Raw genomic sequence first — 16033 nt, 5'->3', positions numbered from 1 at the left:
ACAGTCGGAGACAGCGGAGCGTGCCACGTCCCCAGCGTCCGTCGACTCAGCGCTCGGACAGGATCAAATTGGCGCCGTCTGTGGGAACGCACTTGAATCCGAGCCAAGAAGATGGAAGAAGCTGGACGTCAACTTCTGGTAACGCTCTCCTCCTGAGGAGCACGAAGTACTCGTCCAAGCGCGAGCCGCAAAAATCGTGGAGCGACAGCAGAAAGCTCAGGCCGAGCGGGCAGCGCAGCAGGCGACATCAGCCTCGGGGGGTCGAGCGCCACCCGAAGACAGGCAGGAGCAACTCTCAATATGGGGGCAAAATAAGGGACCGGTCGACACCCAGATGGGGGCGCCACCCGCCCCGATACCTTTTCATCGGGTTCTGCTCCAGACGCCCTCGGAGGTAGCGCAAGCCAATCAAGACAAGGGATCTTCATCGGACGAGGCACCCGTCCGGGACGTCAGAAAAGGAAAGGCGCCCCGAACGGACTCGTCACCCGAGCGGACCAACCGGCAGTTTTCAAATGTCATTCTTTGTGATCCACTGTCGAAGCATTATGTGCCCCCTGCGATCGGGGAATATAACGGGACAACCGACCCAGACGACCATCTGGGTAACTTCGACAGCACCGCCACTCTGCATCAATACACAGATGGTGTGAAATGCCGAGTATTCCTCACCACGCTTTCGGGATCGGCGCAACGGTGGTTTCGGAGGCTGCCGGACGGATCTATCACAAGTTTCAAGGAATTCCGAACGGCGTTCCTCCATCATTTTGCAAGCAGTAGACGCCACCAGAAGACAAGCGTAAATCTGTTTGCCATCAAGCAAGGCGCAAGGGAGCCGCTCCGAGCGTACATCCAGCGCTTCAACCAGGTGGCCATGGACATTCCAACGGTCACCTCGGAACAATGATGAACGCGTTCACGCAAGGGCTTGTGGACGATGATTTCTTCCGCTCGCTCATCCGGAAGCCGCCTCAGGACTACGACCACATGCTGCATAAGGCCAACGAATACATCAATGTGGAGGAAGCCCAGGCGGCGAGAAGAAAGGAAGCCCAGAATGACCAACCAGCTTCCGTCGAGCGGAAGCAGCCCGTCAGTCACCAGCCGCCCAGAGGACCGAGAGCTGAAGCCGCCCGTCCTCATCAACACACTTGGCCACACGCTGTCCAGCAAGTTGCGGCTGATCGGCCCAAGCCCAAGGGGAAGGTATGGACCCCAATGTTTTGCTCACTCCATCAGTCAGCTACTCACAACACCCGCGACTGTCGGAGCCTCCCCCCCATCGCTCATCCCGCGCCAAGGAGCTACCGTCGTCGATCACCTTCACCAGACCGGCAACATCGACAACGGAGCCCCGTTCAAAGGATAGAAAGGAGATCCCCCGAGCGGCATCATCGTCAGCAGCCCGGAGCCCACCATCGGGCGTCGCATGAACGACCTCGACCTTCCGCTCGGGAGGAGGAAAATAGGGGCAACGCATCTCGAGGCTAGATCAACATCATCGCCGGAGGCCCGACCGGCGGAGACTCCAATAGAGCCAGAAAGGCACACACAAGGCAGCTGAGGATCCACGCGGTCGGCTGCAGCCAGGAAAGGGCAAGCGGACCCGAGATCAGCTTCGGGCCCAGGGACCTCGAAGGAGTTGAAGTCCCACACGATGACGCCCTGATCATTCGACAACAGCTTAATGCTCTGACCCCTTCCTCTTCTACCAACCACTTTTGCATAGCTATTACTAGTGATACTGAAGACGACTATATTAGTTATCTGCAATATTTAGCCTTGCAAGATTTTTCTCCTTCACCTGTTTCTAATAATGAAGAATTTACTAATCCTTTTGCGGAAGGTGGTGGGGTGCATATCATTGCAGGTGGCACCGAAGACACTGAAGCAGAAGACACTATGCTGAAAGAAGAAGATTGGATTACTGATTATCCAAAGCTCAAAGCTCTTACAGAGCAAATCTATTCAACAGAGGCTGTCTCACAATATAGGCCTCCAATGGACACAACGATGAACCCTGTCGGATATCCCCCAACAAATAGGGCAAAATCAGAACCTGTTAGTATTGTTCCCCCAATTGAACCGGGAAAAGGGAAGCACTTTAAAGGCAGGGATACATCTGAATGGTGGAATCTACCGTCAGCACATCAACAGACTGGCGCCATCTTAACCCTGCCTACGTAGCTTGGTAAAGTAAAGGATGTATTTTTAAGATGGGAAGGCATTACTAAAAATATGGTTGCTTTGCAGAATTTCACAGACAACCAGGACAAGGCCGATTTTATTGAAAATCTTTTAGGAGAAGTAGAAAGGCTGACCTGGATTCAATGGCGGATGGCCTACCCAGAAAATATCAAGAATTGGTAAATTCGGCTGAAGGAAGAAATGGTACCCAAAACATATTATCTCAAATAAGGAGGGTATTTATTTTAGAAGATCCTTTCCAAGGTTCTACAGATATGCAAGATAATGCCTATAGGAACCTTGAAAGGATATCATGCTCCCATATTAAAGATATTCTTCCATTTATGAATGATTATATGAATTTAGCTGCAAAAACTGGAAGGTTGTTCACTAGTTCAGAATTATCTGAGAAATTCTGGCTAAAATTACCAGGTGACCTCGGTAGAAGAATTAAAGCTGCATTTGAAGAAAAATACCAAGGAAATACAATAGGAGTTCACCCAAGGGTCCTTTTTGCATACAAATACCTGGAGGAAGAATGCAAGAAAGCGGCCTTCAATAGGTCATTAAAAGACCTATCCTTCTATAATTAGATACCTATACCAGGATATTACCATAGATAATGTATACAAGAACTAGAAATAATATACAGGACTGAGACTTAAGATTAAGAACTGAAATAAGAAACTTACAAGCTTAGGCGCTTCTCAAAGTAGGACTTGTAGCAAGATGTGCTGTGTGTCCTGCATTTGAGAGAGTCATGGGTTTTATAGAGTTTTCATCGGTGAACTGGGTGCACATTGGGCCCCATCATCATTCAGCCGATTCTTATCTCTTGTACCCACTACAGATTTGCTACAGACTCTAAAGTAGATGCTCTATCATTATTGCTTGCTTTACAGGACAAACTGACTCAGCACTCTTATCCTTTTGGACAAATGGACGGCTCCCCGGGGCTCAATCCATTAAAGGATAAAGTGTTTTTGGATTTGTGGGCTCACCATGCTTCCTTTAATTATGGTGGTGTGTCTTTGATGTGCTGGAGCGTGCTTTGCATCTTCAGAAAAGCTTCTAATAATTCAATTCTGGTGTTGGTTACAGCTGGAAGTGCATCTTTGAAGTAAAGGCCTCGTTTCTGGGTGCTCCTGGCCTTAAAGTCATTTTCTTTGACTCTGCAAATGAGTTCCAGCTCCCTGATGCTATTAATGACGTTTCTTGAGGTTGTCCATTCAATATCTTCCATGTGGGGTTCTTTTGTCATGTTCCTCTGGATGGAGGATCCGGGTTTTGCTGGATTGGGCCAGTTCTTCGTATTGCACCAAGAGATGATAAGACCCGCTAGGTGCCGGGATGCTGTTGTATTTGGCTTGGAGTCGAGTTGCTTCAAGGTCTCCTCCATTTGGGTCAGCATTAGAAGATCCTTCTCCGTATGAGTCCATGGGCCTGTAAGGACACAAAGTAATCGGGATAGGGCGTCAGCAAGAAGATTGTCTTTACCTTCAATATGTTGAAATTAGACGGGAATGCCTAAGCCAGTAATGAAGTCTGTAAAAGCTATCCATCGTACTCGAGATGGCTTATTTTGCACAGATTTATTAAAGAAACTAATAATGACTTGGCAATCAGTCCTGATTAAAAGCTCCTCCTTGTCCAGATAGTAAATTTTGAAACTGTTTAAGCTATTCATAACAGCATGAATTTCGGCGGGTGAACTTTGGGGGTGAGAACTTGCCACTTGCATAAGTGCAGATTTTTTCTTCTACCCTTGAATCATGTTTCTGGAGTTTCCATTTACAGATGCCACCCCATCCTTCCATACAGCCGTCAGTTTCAATAAGCATATAACACTGGGCCGGTGGTATAGTCAGATCAAGCAGTTCTTTTATCATTGCTTTGACTTTGCGCACTAAAGCCCAATCTTGTGAATTCATCCTTCTCTCACCATTTGGACTTGTTTTAGAGTATAATGGGCCCAAGATTTTTCCTAGGTTAGGAATATAAGATCGGGCATAATTAAGGAGGCCCAGCCATGAACGAAGCCCTTTGGTTGTCTGCGGTTCACGATCACTGAAATCAACTATTTTTGTAATAATGTGGGCTTGAAGCTTGATTTTTGATCCTCCTATTGTTGCACCAAGAAATTCAATAGTTGGGCTTCCAAGCTTCATTTTTGTTGGGCTCAGTATTAACCCATTCTTCTTACAGATATCTAATAGAATCTTTAAATGACTTCGATGCTCCTGCTCAGATTCGGAAAAAATCAGAATATCATCAATGTAAACTGCGATAAAATCTTCTGTACCTTTAAAGCAGTTGTCAATCTTTCTTTGAAAAACAGCTGGAGCGTTTTTTTAATCCAAATGGCATGACTAACCATTCGTAGAGTCCATCAGGAACCCAAAATGCAGTCCAAGGGATAGATTTAGGATCCATTGATACCTGATGAAAACCACTTTTAAGATCAAACTTTGAGTAAATCTTGCTTCGGCCAACCTTGTTAATGATAGTGTTGATGCCTGGGAGGCTGTATTGGTAGTATTATCGTTAAGACGCTTGTAGTTGAAGACCATACGCTCTTTCCCCTTTGTCTCCTTTCCAGTTACTGGATCAACTATAGTGCCAGAATGGACAATAATTGTTGTAGTCCGATGCCTGCTTGTACTTGGTCGGATTACCTTTAGCTTTAATAAGGCTCTTATATGGGTACTGAAAGATTTTTGCATCTGAGGAGTTACATGCTTCAAAGGCCTGTCTTCAATAATAAGATCTGGATTTTTTATTTCAAGCCTGCATGTAATTTTGATTTTGGCTCAATATTTAGTGGGGTTATCCCCAATGTATCCAGTATCAGTGAGTTCTTTTATGAGGTCTTGCAGTAGAGTACCTGATTGCCATGTACAAATTTGTTCTTAAATCTGGTTGTACTCTTCTTCTTCAAGCTCCAATTCCTCGAGGGTGGACACTGCAGCTACATTTTTTTGAGTTTTTATAGTAGTTATATTTTTGTAGAAAGTTACCTCATCTCCTTCTATCTGAATGCCTCCGTATAAAGATCGGATGAAATTACATCCGATTATCATGGTAATATTTCCTCCAATTGTTAGGGGGAAAGCATACGTATAAGGTATTCTGAAAGTGTGTTCGACGACGGAGCTTAGTGAATTCGACATCCAATATCAACCCCACTCGGCAATCAAGGCACAGTCCTTGGCAGATTTCGTGACTGAGGTACAAAAGCCCGAGCATGAAGCTACATGGAAAATATATATGGACAGATCGTCCACTCGGCTCGGAATTGGGATCTTGCTACTTTCGCCTCAGGGAGAGCGGATGCATTTGTCCGTCCGGCTGGACTATCGAGCAACAAATAATGAGACAGAGTACGAAGCTCTCATAGCCGAACTGCAGGCCGCACGGCATGTTGGAGCCAGCCGGGTGGCGATCCACTCAGATTCCCAACTAGTCGCTCAACAACTCGTGGGTGCCTTCGAGATAAACAATGCAAGATTCAAGCTGTACGCGGAGGCCTTTGAAAAACTCAAGACTAGCTTCACCGAGGTGGTGGTCCAGAAGATACCCCGAACGGAGAACCAGGCGGCAGATGAATTAGCCAAGCTCGCAAGCTCGATATCGCCGATCGTCATCCAGCAACCAATCGAGCAAGTATCCTTGGTGGCGCACGTGGATCGGATGGAGGACCTCACATTCCCGAGCGATTAGAGAACAGCTATCATGGAGTTTCTGCGCTCAAGGGCCACGCCGTCCGATCGGGATGAGGCTCAGCTACTAAGGAGGAGAGCCGACCGATTCACGCTTATCGGGGATCAGCTTTACAAAAAGGCGTTCTCCCGACCTCTGCTGAAGTGTGTCAGTTCGGAGGACGCCGAGTACATTCTCCAGGAGGTGCACCAAGGATCTTGCGGAGGTCATCCGGGCGGACGGTCCTTGGCTAGGAAGATCCTACTAGCCGGATACTTCTGGCCAACTCTACACGAGGACGCCGCTCGGACCGTCGCAACGTGTCTTTCCTATCAGAAGTACCACAATTTTTCGCATAAGCCGACGGAGGAAATGAAAGCGTGCACAGTGTCTTGCCCGTTCGACCAGTGGGACATGGACATCGTAGGACCTTTCCCTATGGCGACCGGACAACGGAAGTTTCTACTGGTGGCCGTCGATTACTTCTCCAAGTGGGTAGAGGCTGAGCCATTGGCCAAGATAACCGAGCAGATGGTCAAAAAATTCATCTGGCAACACATCATCTGTCGGTTCGGCATCCCGCGTCGGCTCGTGTCGGACAACGAACGACAGTTCGTCGGAAAGCAGCTCGAGAAATGGTGCAAGGGATATAGCATTGAGCAGCACTTCACGTCTGTGGCGTATCCCCAGAGCAATGGTCAAGCCGAAGTAGCCAACCGGGAGATACTCCGAATTCTTAGGGCTCGGCTCGACCACATGGGAGAAAGCTGAGTAGACGAGCTGCGGGGAGTCTTATGGGTCATCCGCACGACCCCTAAGGAGGGAACGGGAGTAACACCGTTCCACTTGGTGTATGGAGGCGAGGCGGTCGTCCCGGTCGAAGTCGGCATAGAGTTCGTCCGGATCCAGAACTACGATGAAACAAATTCCGAGCGGAGGCAGCTAGAATTGGACTTGATCGACGAGGAGCGAGCTAAAGCGTCCGTCCGGCTGATGGCCTACAGGCAGAGGATGAAGCAGAACTACAACCGCCGCATGATTCCCCGAGCATTCCAGGTGGGTGACTTGGTCTGGAAGAAAGTGAAGCCGGTCGGAGACGTAGGCAAGTTGGAGACTCCCTGGGCAGGACCCTTCAAAGTCGTCGAGAAGCTTCGATCGGGGGCCTACTACTTGGAGGATGAGAATGGACGACGGCTAGATAGACCATGGAGTGCAAACCACCTCCAGCCCTATCGGGCCGGATGAAAGGTGCGCCGATGTAATACATTTCATGAATATTCCGTTCGGCTGTATCCTTTGGTTGCAGGAATAAAAGTTATAAGAACAAAGCAAAGACATGAGCATTGTGCGCATAGCGGGTAGCTATATGAAGGCACGACGAAGACCCCGTGCCGTTCAGCCGGGCGTATATTATCTGCGCCACATGCTCGATGTCGAAGACCCCGTGCCGTTTGGCCGGGCGTATAATATCCGAGCCACTTGCTCGATGTCGAAGACCCCGTACCGTTCGGCCGGCGTATTTTATCCGAGCCATAGACTCGTATATTATTCGAGCTGTAAGCTCATTGTTAAAGACCTTCGAGTAGCGACGTTAAATCTTAGAGTCGAACCGACGACTATAAACCCTCCGGCTTGGAGACTGTCGAGCAGCGACGTTAAATCTTAGAGTCGAACCGGCGACTATAAATCCCCCGGCTTGAAGACCGTCGAGCAGCGACGTTAAATCTTAGAGTTGAATCGGCGACTATAAACCCTCCGGCCGAAAGACCGTCAAGCAGCGACGTTAAATCTTAGAGTCGAACCGGCGACTATAAACCCTCGTGGGAAGGCCGGCGGTGACGTTAAATCTCGGTCGAAGTATAAACCCTCCGTGGGAAGACCGAAAATGACGTTAAATCTTAAGTCGAGCCGACTATAAACCCTCGGGAAGACCGTCAGCGACGACGTTAAATCTTAGAGTCGAACCAACGACTATAAACCCTCCGTAGGAAGACCGTCGAGCAGCGACGTTAAATCTTAGAATCGAACGGCGACTATAAACCCCGGCTTGAAGATCGTCGGCGGCGACGTTAAATCTTGAGTCGAACCGGATTATAAACCCTCTGGCGGAAGACCGTCGGCACGTTAAATCTTAGAGTCGAACCGGTATAAACCCTCCGTGGGAAAACCGTCACGGCGTTAAATCTTAAGTCGAGCACCGGCGTATAAACCCTCGCGAGGCCGTCGGCGTGACGTTAAATCTTAGAGTCGAACCGGCGACTATAAACCCTCCGGCCGGAAGACCATCGAGCGGCGACGTTAAACTCTAGAGTCGGACCGGCGACTATAAACCCTCCGGCTTGAAGACCGTCGAGTGGCGACGTTAAACTCTAGAGTCGGACTGGCGACTATAAACCCCCCAGATGAGGCAGCGTCGCGTCGAAGCACTTCAGCGAGACATTAGCAGAGAATCCAAGAAAAAAAGGAAGTTGTTTGACCGATTGGCGCGGTAAAGGAAAACACTAGGCGAAAAGCTCACAAAATCCCTAGTAGAAGGTCGTTTGACCGATCGGCGCATTAAAGGGAAACACTAAGCGAAAAGCTCATAGAAATCCCTAGCAAAAGGTCGAGCGACCGTTCGACACAGTTAAAAGGAATACGAAATGAAATGTTAACACAGCAAGAGCAGGTATTCATTTAAAGATAGCAGTTAAAAGTTACAGAGGCCACATGAAAATAAAAGACTCGCCGATCGAAAGCATTCCTGAAAATACTTCACTCAAGGAAGTTAAAGATATGCTTTGGGATGGTAGTGAAAAGCGTCGCATGCTCCGTCGCAAGGATGACCACGGACTCGGGGAGTTGACCCTTGGTCTTCAGATAATCCGCCGTGGCTGTGATGGCCAACTCGAAGGCGATGACCAGCTGGTTGCACACCTTCTTTACAAACTCCGCCGAGCGGATGTAGTTTTGCCTCAAGGCGGCGACGCGGCCCGGCTCCGCCTCTTGGTACTCCTTGAAGGCAGCACGGGAAGCTTCAAGAGCCTCTTGCAGGTCCTTCAAATCGCCCTTGAGCTTAGTCACCTCTTCCGAGCGGCCTTTCTGCTCGCCTTCTAGCAGCTCGGCTAGCTCATTCACGCGCTGCTCCAGAGCGCGGGCTTCCACATTCTTCTTTTCCAGATCGGCGATGACGGTGTTCTTTCGAGTGGTGGCCAGCTCAATCTTGCGATCATAGGATTTAACCTTTTTGTCTAGCTGGTCCAACATGTAAGTCTGATCGGTCGTCTTCTTCCTCTCGGCCTCTAACAGAGCCTTGGTTTTGTCGAGCTCCTTCTGCAGCTCGGCATAAGAAGGGCCTCTGGAAGATGACGGGCCGCCCTGACTCTTCAGCCTCTTCAGCTCGTCCTCCACCATCGCCAAGCGGTTGGAGACAGCAATCTCTTCCACCCATCGCTGATGTACGATAAAAGGTTAAAGAGGCCGATCGGGAAAACTACATAAAGAAGTAAACCTTACCCCGGTGGACTGCTGCATGTGGCTGTCAACCAGCTTTTCTAGCGGTATCATGGCCACACGGGCCCGAGCGTCCGCCCACATCTCAACGAGGGGCCCCTTCATAGTGATCATAAGTTCGGGGGCCGTCGGCCGATCGGACTCGGCCATGAATGCCTCGGTAGGGAGGTGCAGAGTGGCCCTAATCGTACGGCGTCGGCCCGGAGTAGTCTAAGCGGACACCAGAGGATCAGAAGCAGGGTTGGACATGGTGGACAAAATGCCCGAGCGGAGGACTCGGCGTGGTGCTGGAGGAAGGGAGGCAACCGGAACCGCTTCGACGGGAGCCGCAGGCGCCTCCAGTCGAGAAGGAGTCATGTCGGAAGAGCGCCTCGACCGATGGTGCTTGGCCGCGTGGGGAGGCGGTGCCCGTCCGCTCGGACGCTTGCACTGCGGAGGTTGCCGAACGGAGGGGCTTCTCAACTCTCCGTCTTTTCCTGTTGAGTGGAAGCTCGTCCTCCGGATCGGAGCTTTCCTCCCAAACGGCCGGTTCTTTGCCAGAAGTTGCACCACCGGCAGCATCAATAGGCGAAGCCTGAGCGGCCGACTCGCCTGCCTGTGTGCCACTCTCGTCCTCATGAGAGCCGACCGGAGCAATGCCCAGTTGCTCCATTTCCTTGGCCGCTGCCGCTTCGAGCGCGGCCGCTTTCTTCTTCAAAATTCCGAACAGCACCGACTCCATTACGATGTTCGCTGCAAAGAAAGGAGAAGGAAATCAGTTAGAACTCAAGGCAAATGCACAAGTGAAGTTCTTACCGAAGCTGCTCGGGAGGGGGGTCCTCGGACTCAAACCAAATATGTACATCACTCCTTCAGGTAGGAGCTTGTTGATGTCGAGCTTTAGACCGGCTAGCAGATTCGCTGCTTGAAGATAGTCTAGCCGGGTCTTATATTTCTTCAGCTCGGGAGAGATAGGCGGTCCGACCTGCCATTTCGTACGGAAGGGGAGCCGCTCGGGAACACGAAGGTAGAAAAAGTTCTCCTTTCAGTGTTTGTTGGAAGAAGGCAACTTATCAAAAAAGACTAAGCCGGGCCGAGCTTGAAACAGATAAGTGCCCGGCTCGGACTGCTTGGAGTAATAAAAATAATAGAAGACCTCCGGACGGAGGGGAATGTTGTGTATCTTAAATAAGACCACAACCCCGCACAGGAGACGAAAGGTGTTGGGAACCAATTGGGCGAGCGGAATGCCAAAAAAGTTACAAACTTCAACAATGAAGCGGTGGAGGAGAAACCGCAGACCGGCTACGAATTGGTCGCGGAAAAGACAAAAGGCGCCGCTCGGCGGCTTGTGTGGCCGAGCGGAAGGTGAAGGTAAAATTAGCTCAAAGTCGGAAGGGATATCGAAAGCGTTAAACAGGCTCTCGGCATCGCGCCGATCGAACTGCGACTCCTTGGTGGTATACCATGGGCCGAGAGCCGGGTCCGCAGGCTGAGAGGAGCTTGCCATCGCCAGAGCAATGGAAGAAGCAGAAGTCTAAAGGAAAGCAAATGCGCAAGAGGAAAAAAAAAGGGAGAGCAAAACAATAACCAAAGGGCGAAACGCGGCCGAGAACGCGAAGGAAACACAGGGATGAAAGGAAGAAAGGAGGAGGAACCTTACAAAGGAAGTGAGGATCGAAGGAAGAAGTCGGAGAATCGTCGGAGAAGGGAAAAGCGGAGTCGCCGGAACGCTGAAGCACCAAGGAAGGCTGCGGGACACGCGAAGGCAAGGGTGCGGCGGAGGAAGAAGGTGAAGGCTTTATAAGGTCGGGCCCGATCGGCCTCGACCGTCGGATGCAGGTCACAGGAACCGAGGCCCACATCGGGTCGTTCATTTCAAACCGCCGATGTCCCCTCGGACATGTCGCTGAGCCGTACGATGACGTCAGCGGAGGCGCCACGTGGCACCATGCCACAGGGGCACATTTAATGAGCGCCATTACGGCGCGCAGCGCGCGTGCTCGGTCTTAATGGAGAGGATTTGCACGAATTCCGAGGAGATTCGAAGGGCGTCAGCGTTGACCGTCGCCAGCAGCAGTAAGAAGCCAAACGGCCATGAGGAGGAACATTCCAGAGAGTGGGAAAGCGGTGTCACTCCAGCCGGCCGGCAGTCCAGTCAGTCGGACTTAGCGCCTCATTGGCGCTCGTTAGCAGAAGGTCAACGGTACGTGGAGGTCAAAGGTCAAGAGATTCAACCCCGAGACCCGATCGACCGGACGAAGCAGGCCGACGAGCGGACGAAGCATGCCGACTGACCGTGATACCCCGCCGAATGAAAGACAATCCGACTAGGGGTCGGGTTTCTGATGCTCAAGGCAAAAAGGTTTCATGGCCGAGCGGACTGTCCGTTCGACCGGGGCACAAAGCAACAAAGTCAAGTAGGAGCAATCTCATCCGAGCATACGACTGAGGCAGAAGTGATATGCCCGCCGAGCGGGCTAACCGCTCGACCCTGGAATAGACAAGAAGCGCAAGAGGACAAAGGAGACAGGGGATAACATCATCCTCGAGGCGTCTGCCGCCGATAGGCAGCATGGTTGGCGGCCGAGCCGTACACAGGATCATACGGTGGAAGCTTCCACCATCACATCCGGGATATGCTCGGACGATTGCGGAATGGCGTCAGAGGTACTTTTCTGACACGGACTTGTTAAGGTATGTTTGGGGAAGCGTGCACGCATCGAGAAGCGTGCTCGCGCCTCCCCGGGGTCCTATATAAGGATCCCCAGACGTTGACGAAGGTATGTGCAAATCTATACTGTAGCCACAGTTACGCTGCCTCTCTCGTTGCCTGACTTGAGCGTCGGAGGGTCGTCGCCGGGAAACCCCTCCTGGCTCGGCTTCTTTGCAGGTTCGCCGGAGATCTACACTAACAGTCGGAGACAGTGGAGCGTGCCACGTCCCCAGCGTCCGTCGACTCAACGCTCGGACAGGATCAACATCCATATTAGCTTCTGGACATGCTAATGTTTTGTTACTTCACAACATAACTTTATTCTTATATTTCTCTTCCTTAATAGATAATTTGTTCATTCGTATTGGTATTGGGAAACGCAGACAAATATTTATTCATCCTGCAATTGGAAATTGTTGTATTCGTATCGCCTATTCAAGTGACCTTTATTCAATCTATTATAGATTTTGATTTTTCTACCATGATAAAATTTCCTTTTATGATCATCTTCTTTCATGATAAAAGTCCATGATTTAATTTATTATTGCCAATTTAGGAGGCAGTGGCACAGTTGCTAATCTTCAACTATATTGAATAAGTTGATGGTGGTTTTATATATTAAGGAAGCAACTGGCTACAAGATACCTCAATGACAACTTATTTGAAATTGTATAATAACTACTTCTATAAGTTAAACTAACACTTAAACACTGTGGTTTTCAATTATAAACTTAATAAGATCAAATATTTCTGACTCTGGGTTTTTTTTTTTTTTGATGATTATCTGAATATGTTGACATGTACGCAAAATTTAGGCTATCATTTTGACAGTTCGACTTGACATGCTGCTTGCCAGGCTTATATTGATGCTGCTGAAACTATGCTTGTTGACGATGTTGCTGCTAATGAAGCAATTGGGTTCCATGGAGCTAGTCATCTCCGATCACACCTAGAAAACTTGCAGAAAATTTCTGTTTTAACACATTGTAATACAGGAAGGTGAAAAGTGCTCTCTTTGCTCTTCTGTTAATTGGGATTACTAGGATGTGACGTGTAGATTTGTTCTTTTTCTGAACTCTCAGTCTTGCTACTGCTGGATATGGGACTGCGCTGGGTGTTATCCGTGCCCTTCAGACTGAAGGATGGTTAAAAAAAGCCTTCTGCACTGAAACACGACCTTTCAACCAGGCTAGTTACAAGACCTTTTACCATATCGCAGCAAAATAGTTGAACTATTGTCATTTGTTTGAATGTTTTTGTTAATCCTCTTGAGTATGATCATCAATGATTCTGTTTGTTGCAGGGTTCCAGGCTCACTGCCTTTGAACTTGTTCATGAGCAGATACCTGCAACTTTGATTGCTGACTCTGCTGCGGCAGCTTTAATGAAAGCTGGCCGTGTGAATGCAGTTGTTGTTGGTGCTGATCGTATTGCTGCAAACGGTATCAATGTTCAATATGATCTGAACCGTTTTGGTTCCAATCTTAAAGTTTCTAATGCAAATGTAGTGCATATTTGCCTAGAGAAAGTGGAGTTTACTACTCATAGTGTGCATATTTTTTTGTAGGTGATACTGCCAACAAAATTGGGACCTATAGTCTTGCTCTTTCGGCATATCACCATGGGATACAATTCTATGTTGCAGCTCCAATAACTTCAATTGATCTCTCAATTTCTTCTGGAGAACAAATAGTTATAGAAGAAAGGTCAGAAAAGGAGTTGTTGCATTCCGACGGAGGACGAGGAAAGCAAGTTGCTGCCTCTGGGATTTCAGTTTGGAATCCAGCCTTTGATGTTACTCCAGCAAGACTTATAACCGCCATTATTACCGAAAAGGTATCTCATTTCGTCCCATCCACCCCCAACAGAAGAAAAGAGATTGTAATAAAGAAAAACAACCAACATCAACTCATATCAACTTGATGTCATTTTCTTATTTTTAAAAATTTAGTGCTTTAGTTTATGCCATGAAAATATAACATAAATATTTTATCTGTGCTGGTTAATTTTCAGGGTGTCATCAGAAAGTCTAGTGAAGATGCTTTTGATATTCAAGGTTTCATAGAAAATGCAAAGTGAGTGGTTCTAGTCTTGGTTTTATACATCAACCAATGTAGTGTAAACCTATTCCTTCGCTTGCTTACTGTATGTTTGTTTTTCTCATGGTGTGATCAAATAAATAAACGAGTTAGAAATTTGATGTTTGTTCACTTTTTTTCTAGTTGTTTGGTCTGTAGAAATCTATGGCTGATAATAATCACCGTTAGCTACAAACTTATGTAATGAAATATGAGATTAAAGGAATGTGGAGGGTTGAACTGGTATGACTGAGAAAAAGTGTTTCGTGAATGTTCTTACTATTAATTTTTCTTCTTTTTCATAAATTTTTTATATCTTAAGAAAATTTATCATGCCTTTATATCTATGTTGAGAAAAAATGTAGGGTGAAAAGGAAAATAGAATATTGTATTGTTTTCATCTTTTTATCGTAATTTGTTTATCATTGTTTGTTTTACAAGTGAATTTAAATTTGTAGATGGCTATAATAGTGGGCTTATTTACAATATGAATAATGGTTTAATTCCAATCTTTAATGGAGTTTGTAATTCTTCGTGAGATCGATTGACGGTGGCTCCACGGGATGTGGATGCTGGTGCCTCTACCAATCGGATCGAGGGCTTGTCGATGGAGGATTCCAGTGATGGAGATGGATGGAGATGGTAGCGCTTCTCCCAATCGGCCAAGAGCTTGCAGATGAAGGATGGAATGATGGGGAAAAATGGAGATGAGATCCCTTTTCACTAATGGCTGACTGTTTTCCAGCTTGTGAATCGGCCTTCTCAAGTTGACCCAACGCCACACGCGCCACGGCCGTGTCCCCAGACACGGCCAGGCCCTGTGGCCTGCTGGAGACTCTTCGGGTCACGTTGTACCGAAGAACATGTCCAGGCAGTGTCAGGGAACATGGCCAGGCCATGTGGGCTATTGGAACTTTAGTTGACGTCTCCTCTAATAATCCTATAAGACAAGATCACTAACAATTTTAGAAATAATGTTATCAATTAGAGAGAGATTGAAATGAAGAGTGAAATATGATATAAATATGAATTTAAATATACGAGAGATTAAAACATTAAGTATAAACTAAAATAATTATCAGTGACTCAATAGGTAATGGACTACAAAAACTCAATTGTGGATGTGATGGTTAATAATGAAGATAAGAGACCATCTTCATCATTTGAATTCTTGGAGAATGAAGCCTCACATCCTCATCCTCAAGTAATGAGTCTATCAAAAACACATAAAGAAGAATTAGATTATACTATCCTGAATCATCATAAGAAGGAACGATCAAGATGTATACCCTCAAGTCCAACATCAGAGAGTTGTGAAATCAAGGATGGACGAAGCAACAAAAGGAAAATCTAAGTGCTTTGGTTGCAATAAAAGTGGATACTTAAATAGGAATTATCTATGTATCAAGGAGGGCATTATATGCTTTGGATGCAATTTAAAAGGAGAAAAAAAATCCTTCCTTTGTCTCAAAAAGAGTAGACATCACAAGAGCCAACGTTCCCCGGTTTAGAAGTAAGTTACAACCGATGACTTTGTCTCCCAAATTTGTCGATTATTATCCTTCTCATTATACTCGTATTCATTTTTATGGTACATTGTACTTTCTAGCCAATTGACTATAGCAAATTAGAAGATTCTTTGTTAAGTATCAGCTGTTAAATGATCACTTGAGGAAGCATGTCCTTTAAAGATATGGGGAACAAAAGCTCAAGGTTTCATTAATATGTTACTGGAAAAAAAAACATGTTATTTAAGATTGAACATTTTGAGAGAAAAAATGTTTTGATAGACTCAAGATCTCTTTGTTGGCAAACTTATGAGCAACAAGAGTTGTAACACTACTCTTTAACCTTTCAAGAACAGTGTCAATTGGTAATCAAA

General features: G+C 47.3%; 1 protein-coding gene across 1 annotated transcript in view; it reads left to right on the top strand.

Annotated features, from left to right (window-relative positions):
• LOC122002654 (methylthioribose-1-phosphate isomerase-like) overlaps nt 1-14397 on the top strand; it is a 21144-nt gene extending 6747 nt beyond the window's left edge. The window contains exons 5-9 of the mRNA XM_042557912.1: nt 12930-13072; nt 13156-13261; nt 13377-13515; nt 13641-13909; nt 14087-14397. Of these exons, the coding sequence (XP_042413846.1) occupies nt 12930-13072; nt 13156-13261; nt 13377-13515; nt 13641-13909; nt 14087-14152 (723 nt within the window). The 3' untranslated portion in view covers nt 14153-14397. The remainder of the gene's footprint in view (nt 1-12929; nt 13073-13155; nt 13262-13376; nt 13516-13640; nt 13910-14086) is intronic.
• Nucleotides 14398-16033: the final 1636 nt, after the last annotated feature.

The sequence above is a fragment of the Zingiber officinale genome, chromosome 7A (assembly GCF_018446385.1).
Source record: "Zingiber officinale cultivar Zhangliang chromosome 7A, Zo_v1.1, whole genome shotgun sequence".
NCBI classification, from domain to species: Eukaryota; Viridiplantae; Streptophyta; class Magnoliopsida; order Zingiberales; family Zingiberaceae; genus Zingiber; species Zingiber officinale.
The sequence above is the reverse complement of the archived record's forward strand: the minus strand, read 5'-3'. Positions and strand labels throughout refer to the sequence as shown.